This window comes from Anneissia japonica, unplaced genomic scaffold, assembly GCF_011630105.1.
Source record: "Anneissia japonica isolate Jap-2015-1 unplaced genomic scaffold, ASM1163010v1 scaffold3040_len1308831_cov196, whole genome shotgun sequence".
NCBI classification, from domain to species: Eukaryota; Metazoa; Echinodermata; class Crinoidea; order Comatulida; family Comatulidae; genus Anneissia; species Anneissia japonica.
This window is the reverse complement of record NW_022718257.1, coordinates 428489-438787: the sequence shown is the minus strand read 5'-3', so window position 1 is coordinate 438787 and position 10299 is coordinate 428489. Positions and strand designations below refer to the sequence as shown.

Sequence of the window (10299 nt, the reverse complement as noted above, 5' to 3'; positions counted from 1 at the left end):
GAATGCCACCGTAGGTGTAAACATACTGAACTGTAGTCCAGGGCTAACCTGAGCTTACATGTTTGCTGCTCACTATTGCATTGCTCAGTCAGCAGCATTTAAAAATGTAATGTGAATGGGTTATACAGTACGTTAGAATCATAATATTTTTCAGACAAATCATTAGAGACTATTCTGTTCACAAATAACAATTACCTGTATGGAAATATAAATAATGCACTTATGTCATGTTTCTGCAAACTTGTGCAAAACTACCCTTTAAAACTTGCTTCTTTCCATTTCTAAAATATAATGTATATTAAAAGAATATTATTTATTTTCTATTTTATAGGACGCAGACCTGTGCAATGTCAGGTGAAATGGGAAGTGGAGCAGGAAAGGTAAATGCTTAGTTGGAATCTTTGCTCTTAGAAAACAATTGTATATCAAGCAGCTTAGCTCAGTTGGTTCTATATCTGGTGGTAACTACTATGTGTGCGCTGAACCGTGGAGGACCTTTGGTCCCGGTTCAATTCCGTCCAATGCTCTCCTTCTGTTTCAGTTGGAGGGCATGCAAGTTACAATAGCGCACTGTCTTTCGGAAGAGATGTTTAAGCTGTTCAAGCCCGTAGCCAGGATTTCAATATGGGGGGGGGTTCTTTTTTATACTAAAAGGGCACTTGCGGGCGAAGCGAGCACCATTGGCTGGGGGCCAGGGGCCGCCAAGGCCCCTGGTGGGGTCCAGGGGCGAAGTCCCGGTGAGGGTTGAGGGGTCGAAGCCCCGGAAGCTCCAGCATTCTAGACATTTACAGGTGTTATTTAATGATGATAGGCTCTAGGCTTGCCAGCTTTTGTTGAAAGGGCACTTCATGAAAATGGGGGTTCGTTCGAACCCAACGAACCCCCCTGGCTATGGGCTTGCCGTTGGTCCCATGTGCATGTTAGAAACGCGGTACACTGAAAAGAGTAGAGGGTTGTCTCCGGTGTACTGCCCAATCACCACCAGAAGGATCCCACTGGAAATAAGTCTACTTTGGGCTATCGTAGGTTATTGTTGCTGGGCTCCATTATCATTTATATCACACTGATGTAAAAAGAGGCTCCCAGCATGAATGTCAGTTTTGTAATTTTGCATTTTTCATCCAATCATAGTAGTAATTTCATTCTATAAATTGATTTAATAATAATCCATTACATATTTAAATTTCAATATTTAAAATATATACTAACAATTTGCTGTTTGATTCAAAATATTATGGCATACTAAAAAATAATTTACCTACCATCCTAAGAACTTACTATGGTATTTTTTAACTAACTTAGGGAGGCGGAACTGGTGGCACAATCCGAGATGCTGGGGGTTCATTTGGCAAGATGGAGTCTGCGCATGAGGAACAATACTTTAGAAAATTAGTAAGTGTTAAATTATATTTATTGATGCAGCAACTATTAAAATTATATACTATAGTACTTCATTAAGCCAAGAAATTTAATTAGGCGCTTGATGCTTGTAGAAGGGGGAATGGTTTGGATTCGTAACCTCAAGGTGCGAGTTTCAATCCCTCGCTGTGCATTTCTAATTGTGTCCTTGAGCAAGGCATTGCTTCCCTCCACCGAGGAGTATAAGTGGGTATCTGGCCAAATATGCTAAGTAGCTGCTACAACATAATGTATATTCCTGGGGAGTTAAGTTTGTGTTCCATAGGTATTTAATCAAATGACCGGGGAAATGATTGTGTGAATTGCATAAAGGACTCATCAGAATGCACTATATAAAGGCCCTTTCACATCTCTTAAGGTTCCAGTTCAAGTTTTCTATTCATGTTTCAGTTTTTTGATAACTGTTCAAATCTATTCAAGCGCACACGCAAATACAGTTTTAGCTAGGCCTAGCCTAGGCTGGAAGAGTCAACTATGCCTAGGCCTAGACATGTACGAAGTCCCTCGGGGGCCACTCTAGGCATGTACCTGTGAGGCCAGACCGGGTCCCAGTTTCGGAAAATACGATGCTCCACTGTTTGTCGTCTCTGTAATCTTTAGAACTTTTATCATATCATGTTGTATTTAACTGGATTTGCATTAGCAATTCTTCTATAACATCATCACCTAAACCTAGGCCTGATCTTGCCTCCGCCGATGCCATTGCCCTCTCTCTTGCTTTCGAAACTGTGGCTTTTGAGTGGTCAGAAGTCATATGGTATTCAATCAAGTGGGGAAAAAAACCTCTCGTAGACCGATTTGATGCAGTAGCTGGAAACTACAGTATAGCCGGTTGCCATATACTGGAACGGAGTAAATGTGAGCAGAACATGTCTTTAGAACATGAGCTGGGACATGAACGGAAACCTGAACAGATGTGAAAGGGCTTTATGTCTACCATTATTATTATTGACATGACCCACTAATTTTTTGCTGCCTGCTGCCCCAATTTAATTTAATTTATTTTTTGTTAGTCAAAAAAGTGATCCAATCATTTTGTCTTAATTATCTTGAAAACTTCTGGGATGAGCTATTCTACTTAAAGAAAGTGCTACAAAATCAACATTTATTCTCTTTTATGTTGTTTGTAGTTTTACTGTCTTATTAAATTGTTATTATGAATTATATATTTGAATTGTTTTTATGTTTTAGCAAGCATTGCAATTGAAGCAATTGAAAGAACACCATGATGAGGAAATAGACGCTCACGAAAATGAAATCCGTCGCCATAACGAAGCTATTAAAAGACTAAAGAAGAAAAAGTCCCAGATTGATGATGCTGGCAGTGACAGTGATTAACCCTTACGCTAGAGCTACAGGCCCGAGTGTGTGCGCAGAAGAAAATTACAGTTCTTCAGAAAATAGTTTAATAATTAATAAATAAATTACATAGAATGTTTTTTATTAAATTTAGCATTTATTATTGTGAAGATTTCGTTTAAAGTGAGATTGTATCCATAACACCAACAAAAACTCAATAATGATTAACACATTATTGTCATATTTTATTACTTTGAAAAAATTTAAATCATGGCTATTTGAGCACTGATACAGTTGTTGCATTAAATTATGATCCTCATATATTTGAATTTCTTGTAAATGTACTATTGTTTGTTGTCAGTGTAGTAAAAAGTTGCATGATTCAGTTACAGAAAGCAAGACTTTCAACTGTGGCAGATTCAGGATTTTGAAATAGTGGGGGCCCAGGGAAGGACTTTTCACAGATAAAGGCTCTAGACCACCTCCAGCCAGCCCCACTATTATTGGGAGCTGCGGTAAAAATATGTATGATTATTGCATGGGATGACAGGAAATGGAACTCTCAACCTTATAATTTGAATAATTCCCTTTTTCCCCCCATTTTTTTTTTATTTTGAAAAATTTAGGGGGGGGGGGGGGGACTTCCAAGCTGGCTTGGAGAACTTGGTCGGCAGTTGATTGATTAATTTTTGCAGTAAAAGTATGTGGATCTGCAAAACATACAGTGCAGTAGTAGTATAGAATTTCTACATAAGACAGAGACAATTCACTGTTTGTGAAATAGTTATTACAGTGCACCCTCTAATTTGAGACCACTTAGTCAAAGAACCAAATGAAAATCTTTAATCTTATGACACAAAGTTATCCCTCAAATTGGACACCGCACCCCCAAGACCACCCCACATTTTCAGGTCCCGAAGGAGGTCTCGAATTGGAGGGGGAACTGTACTTCCAATATCAAAATTTAAAAAAAATAACCTGCTGTTAGATATAATACAAAAACTGTCGACAATGTACAACCACACTGCCATATAGCCTTGGACAACTATGCAACCCTAAAACCATACAACCGGAGACAACCATGCAACTGGAGAGACTGTTAAATTTATTCAAAAAAGCAAACAAAACAAACTAAAATGTCCCTAATGATTGCCAAGGGATGTCCCAACCAGCAGTGAAACAATTACAAAAAATTATTTAATACAAGAAGGTTCAAACCATCAGTTAAATTATTCATATTATTTTAAATTTGGCCAACTTACAATGCAACCACGGGAACATCACCAACATACAACATCATCCACAGTCAACCATGCCAGCAGATATACAGCCTTGCAACCACAACCATACACAAACTGGCAACTACGTCCAAATACTCGAAATAATGTCCCATTGCAAGCATAGTCAAGTTGAGTGACAGAATCCTGGTGTGTTTGCAGGATTTGAACCCAATCTTGGAGAGTGGAAGGCAATCGTCATGCTACAGCTCCACTCCAATCCTACCAGATGAATATAAAAAATAATTGTATGTGTGGTATTGCAATGGATTACTTTATTACCTCATCGGAATCTGGAAACATGCTTAAAAATCAATTCAGACCTACCCAGTATGCAATAACTGCCAGTGAGTTGCTCACACTAAATATATTTTTACATAAGAAAATGAAAACAACTATATGCTGATATATACAAACCTTTAAAACAAAAATCGATTCCCAGCCAAACTTAGAATAGGCCTTTCACGACAGGAATGGATTTGTGTTGATGAGAAAAATATTTTCATAATTTTCAATGTGTAACTTTCTCCTAAATAAAAAATAAAAATAAAAGAATACTCTATTTGATAAAATAATTATATACTGTAATATTGAATTAAATTGTTTAGCTGCTTCAAACATCATGGGCTATAATCCGCAAGAAAATAGATACAATTAAATTATACATATATAAGCAGTATTAGATATAAAGTATTTTGCGGTAATGCCCAATTTATTGTAAATGGTAAGAAAATCTGCAATGCAATGGTTAAAAAGCGTATCTTCTATTATCTCTGAGATCTAACGAGAAACCATCTTTGAAGTTAAAAACGGAAATTATAGAGGGCTCACTTCTACTTCATAAATCAACAAGGCAAGATGCAACAACTCGACTCACGTTGAAAAGTGTTATTTGTAAATTTTATGCAATATTTTATTATGTAGGTAATTATATTGCTTAGGCCTATTTGTATGTCATGTGCATAAAGTAGAGATATTGTCGTCACGTCGTGCCTACCCCAGGCCTAGTAAACTTGAACGGTGGGCCTAGGCTAGCTAAGGCCCTACTTCTACTAGTAGAGTAGTAGATAGGCTAGGCCTACTAGGCCTACTACTAGAATGTGGCCTACCCAGCCTGGCCAGGCCTAGAAGAGCCTCCTCGACCTCTCTGTAGCATGTGCCAGGCCTAGCCTTTAAGTGGTTTTTGGACAAAACGGCAATAAGTCAAAACGGCAAAAAACCAAAACGGCAACACTATTTGACCAGACAAAATGGCAATAGACCAAAATGGCGGCGCTAATGCACTTTGGCACCTAACTTTTAATTCTTAATTTTTTTACCTCAACGTCCTTCTCACAGTCACAACATATAATTAACAAACATGTTCACCTGATTTAACCACTCACAAAGTACCTTTTTCAACAAATAAGGCCCCAAATAAGTACAGCAAATCTGTGTTCGCTAGCACGACGAGCGGCTGCCATTTTGCAATCATTAAGAAATTGCCAGAATGTCAGAGTTTGCAGCGTGAAGTTTTTTGATTAAACGTTTATGAAAACTTATCTATTTGCCTATTTAATGTCATTCTTTATATTGTATGGTGCTGTTTGACTATGTGTGTTCACATGAAATTCACACGTACAATAATTACTTCAAAAATTAGTAATGATCCAAATGCGTACACAGATCGAAAAATAGGGCCTAGGCCTAAATCCAGAAAAACAACTATTAATGCCAATGATAAACGTCGGTTCGATTAACCTCGATTACGACAAGAAAGTTAAAAAAGATGGTACTGCATGATGCCACATTTTGTTGTCGGACGTTTCAAGGGAAAATTCCAATTAAAATTGTAAGACTGGCCTTTAATGCTTTCAAAATTTAAGAATTGACTCAGACATTCTGGCAATTTCTTACTTAATTGCAAAAAAGTACAGCTCGTCGTGCTAGCAACCGCGGAAACCCTGTATCAACCTGTGTTTATAAATGTATTTTTTTGTTGAAAAAATATACTTTATGAGTGGTTGAATCATGTAAAAATGTTTTATAATTATGTGTTGTGACTGTGAGAAGAAAATTCAAGTAAAAAAATTAAGAATTAAAAGTTAGGTGCGAAAGTGCATTAGCGCCAATGGCAATAAGTCAAAACGGCAAAACCAAAATGATGCTAAAAAATGTCATAAAAAAAAGTGAAAACGGAAAAAAATAAACTAATATAAACATGAAAGTGTACTAGAATTAAATATGGTAAAAATAAGGCTAAATAGCTGCAGAAGCAATAATATCATTAACTATAATAATTATAATAATAATTAATAATAATAATAGTCATACAAATTCAGTATTTAAAAGATTGTGGGTGGGGGGAACAATGTAAAAGCAGTAAAACATTTAAACAAATAAAACTTTCAAATACGGACAAAACGAGGCTAAACAATTTATGTCGTAAAAGTAAAAAAATGCCAAAATAATAATAATAAACATTAAAAGTGGGAAAAAGAGCCATGGCAATATTTGATTTGCCAAATGGGACAATTTCAAAACGATTCAGAAAATTATAACTGCGGCCAGCGCCCGCTGGCACTTGCTAGTCTTGGCATTGATTTTGCTCCTTTGCCATTTTGGTCTATGCCGTTTTGGTACTTGTCATTGCCGTTTTGGTCTGTTGACATTTTGGTACTATTATTTTTAAAAAATCATGGATACACCTTACCTAGCTAAATACTACATTCTTTTTTTATATTGGTAGATGAACATTTACTGGAATGTTTACCCAGCTAAGTGAGCCGAGAAAAAAAAAAAGAGTACATTGCGAGGAAGCGGCACCATTTCCGGTGCCCATTGCCTCCATTACCAACAAACCCGCCTCAAACCAACGCTGGTTTTATTACAATGCTTTACTAAAAGCTGGCAGTGTTTATGTTACACAAGAGGGCGATATTCACTTTTTGTACAAAATGGTAAGCCATTTGTGATTAACTGTAGTAGTTTAAATTTAGGTGCATTTGTGGGACAACTCATGTCTATAGGACATGCACATATTCCTGGTCCTCTTCTCATTGGTCAGTTGTTAAAGTTTGATTGACATTCCGGGCAGGTTCCAGGAGAGGTCATTGGCTATGACCCAACACATCATCTATAATTCTTTTCTTCATCTTTTTCTTAGGGTTTTTTCGGTAAGGGAATTTTATCTCGAGGAAAACCACAACACTCAAGGTTTATTTCATCATTCCAAGGTTTAAAGAGGAAGAATTGTAAGTAAAAAAAAAAAAGCAATTAAAAATATATTACATTTTATTTAAAAAAAAATATATACAAAATGCATAATAGAAGCAATGAATAAACATACTACAAGTTAATTGCAAAGAGAAGGGTCTTTGAAGACTTAAAATCGAGGTCCAATGTACACATCTAGCTTGTGTGCACTTTAAAAGAGAACTAGCAAAATGATTTTTTGTTCTAGACAGGATTTTTGATATGCCATTAATAATAGAATCAACCTTAAAATCTTTTTTTGGCTATTTTTTATGAAGTTATAGGCGATTATATATGATTTTACCATGTGACGTCACTGGCGAAAAAGTAACAAAAGATCGTGTAAATAGCACCGCGTAGGATATCCACCGCGTAGGGTATCCGCCGCGTACGATCTTTGCGTGCATGCTGTAACAATCACAATTTACAGCCATGGTTACAGCATACACGCAAAGATCGATTTTAAGGTTGATTCTATTATTAATGGCATATCAAAAATCCACTCTAGAACAAAAAATCATTTAAACTATTAACAACTTCTATATTCTCGATCTTCAGATGTAGTATAGTCGTAGATATGGCAGACTTTTTTGTACCTTGTCTAAAATGATGATTCGAATAAAACAAATTTACTGTATATTTGGCTAATTAGCACACTCACCGCCACGAAAAATGGAAATTTCATAAGAAAAAAATGTTGCTTTATTTTTATTTTTTGGGCCTACCATGTTGTTTAATACGACAAATAATAAATTTAAAGTGTTAAAAATGTTGTATATCGCAGGGAAATANNNCGGAAATCAAGCTTTAATTAGCAAAAATCTAATGATGGTCACCGAATGGGTATTTTATAAACCGAGAGAAAAAATGGAAAACAGATAGGAAAATTCATAACTGTGAGTGAGGGGACACAATCTTATAACTTGTATTTGCACTATATTTGGGGTTTACATTTCTTCTAATAAAAAAAAAATACAAAAAAAATACAAAAAAATAACAAAGTCATTCTAATCTAAAAGAACAAGATTGCATACTGTCGAAAAAATATATGATCATATGCTAAGGTCTGCTAAGAGAAGCTTATCTGACTGTAAACGACGTTCCGCCCTTTTTCTGGAGGGTTCCCCATGCCCGCCCGTTCATTTTTTTTTATCTAGTGATGCTAAATCAATGGTTCCTGAAAAAGGTCACGGGGGCCCTGATTTTCACTACAAGTAAGAAAGAAAGTGGGAAAGAAAAAGATAAAAGGAAAAGAAATGGAAATCGTAAGACAGAAAAGGAAAATAAGAAAAAAGACATAAGAAAGAAATGGAATGGAAAGGAAGCATAAGAAAGAAAAGGAGAGACTAAAACAGAAAATGAAACAGAAACAAAAGGAAACATAAGAAAGGAAAAAAAGAAGAAAAGGAAACATAAGAAAGAATAGGAAAAAGATAAGGAAACGTATGACAAAAAAGGAAAGTGTAAGAAAGAGAAAGAAAAGAAAAGGAAATATCGAAAGACATTGGTATAACTGTGGTTAAAAAATGAGTAGGTAAAGTAATAAAATGATGATATTCTTGTGATATGTATCTTGTTTTTTTTCTCTACTGCTTGTTTGACACTGCCCAGCACCTATGTTGGTGAAGATGTTTACGCTCTACAAATCTTTATTATTATTATTATTATTATTATTATTAATATGCATATTATATTATTAAGGCCCATTATTATTATTATTATTATTATTAATAGGCATGTTATATTATTATACGGCCTATTATTATTATTATTATTATTTTTAACAACATGATATTCAAACTTAAAACAATGATTAATTTAGTCTTTTTGCAAGTACTGTACACGACTTTTAAAATCAATCAAGAGATTTTTGCTTTTCTCCCCTTTTTAACTTTCACTTTTGTATTAGTAATATTGCGACTACACTATTGTGAGTGGAAATAATATCAGTCTATTGTCAAATAAAGTGAAATCACCTCGACCTGACAAAATAAATTAAAATTATCAGCCATACATATTGACAAATCAAAAAAGCTCCAAATAATACGAAATGGTTCTTCTTGCAACATTATAGTTCAAGAGCGAGATAGCCTAGCAAAAGTGTTTCACGCTGACATTAGCTATTTTTTGGTCATTTTTTGTCTTTCCACAGTCGAGTCTGGCAAATACTTGTCGGATTTTTGTATTCCCTTCTGCATTTGAAAGGCAATTCTTTTCTGATTGCTTTAGTATTTGTTTAAATTGTATTGCTTGAAAAAGGTCACCGTCATTTTTCACTTTTCTATTGGTGCTATGTTGACCGCCCACCGCACGTAGAGGTCACTTTTTAGTGACTTCGTTTAAATTGCCATTTCGGCTGTTCACCAATCAAATATCTTGTTGTTCATTTTCCTCAGTAAACGGAAAGCTGAATATTCATAGATTCTTCTCATATAAAATATATAAATTTCAATTGGATGAAAAAAATCACCATCAAAACACTAATTTCAATATGAATGAACAATCCTGTCTAGGCATTATGCCCGAAAGAATGCGAAGCTTTAGTATAGCCTTCCGCCACCATTGTCAGAGGTCTACAGGCCCTGGCCTTAAAAAAAAATAAAAGAAAAAAGAAAAAAAAAATTACCTCCAGCGACTTCGTTGGCTTTAAATTGCCATTTCGGCTGTTTAGCAATCAAATAACTTGTTGTTCATTCCCCAGTAAACGGAAAGCTGAATATTCATAGATTCTTCTTATATAAAATATATTTATTTATTTAAACAATATTTTGTGAGGGTGGTCCATCCACCCAGGTGTGGCGTCAGGACCTGCCCGATGGATGGGCTAAAGGCTCCGAAGGGGGGGGGGCTAGTGGAGCGAATCGAGTCTCACTTGGCAGGGGGCCGCCTAGGGCCCCCGGTGGGGGTCCAGGGGGCGAAGCCATGGATATTTGATGAATTATGGCGAATTTTTATTACTTATTTGATAGGTATCGAGTTACTATAATATGACTACATGTAGGCTATGCTTTCTAATGTTGAAATCAGCTTCCAAAACCAAAACATTTTGAATAAAGCAAGAAACAAAGAG

At 35.7% G+C, this 10299-nt stretch overlaps 2 protein-coding genes across 3 annotated transcripts in view; both read left to right on the top strand.

Annotated features, from left to right (window-relative positions):
• Positions 1 to 331: 331 nt before the first annotated feature.
• On the top strand, positions 332 to 3047 carry LOC117110483 (ATPase inhibitor A, mitochondrial-like; the record flags this gene model as incomplete). The annotated part of the gene is given in 3 exon segments (XM_033253207.1): positions 332 to 380; positions 1303 to 1392; positions 2611 to 3047. Coding segments are annotated over 3 exon segments (286 nt in total), but the record flags the coding sequence as incomplete, so codon positions are not given.
• A 1766-nt stretch (positions 3048 to 4813) lies between these two features.
• LOC117110496 (tRNA-splicing endonuclease subunit Sen2-like) overlaps positions 4814 to 10299 on the top strand; it is a 12429-nt gene continuing 6943 nt past the window's right edge. The window contains exons 1-3 of one of the 2 annotated variants that reach the window (XM_033253222.1): positions 4814 to 4915; positions 6724 to 6934; positions 7141 to 7228. In XM_033253222.1, coding sequence (XP_033109113.1) covers positions 6740 to 6934; positions 7141 to 7228 — 283 coding nt within the window. In that variant the 5' untranslated portion in view covers positions 4814 to 4915; positions 6724 to 6739. Of the gene's footprint in view, positions 4920 to 6723; positions 6935 to 7140; positions 7229 to 10299 lie in introns of both variants that reach the window. The other variant, XM_033253223.1, reaches the window with a different exon arrangement.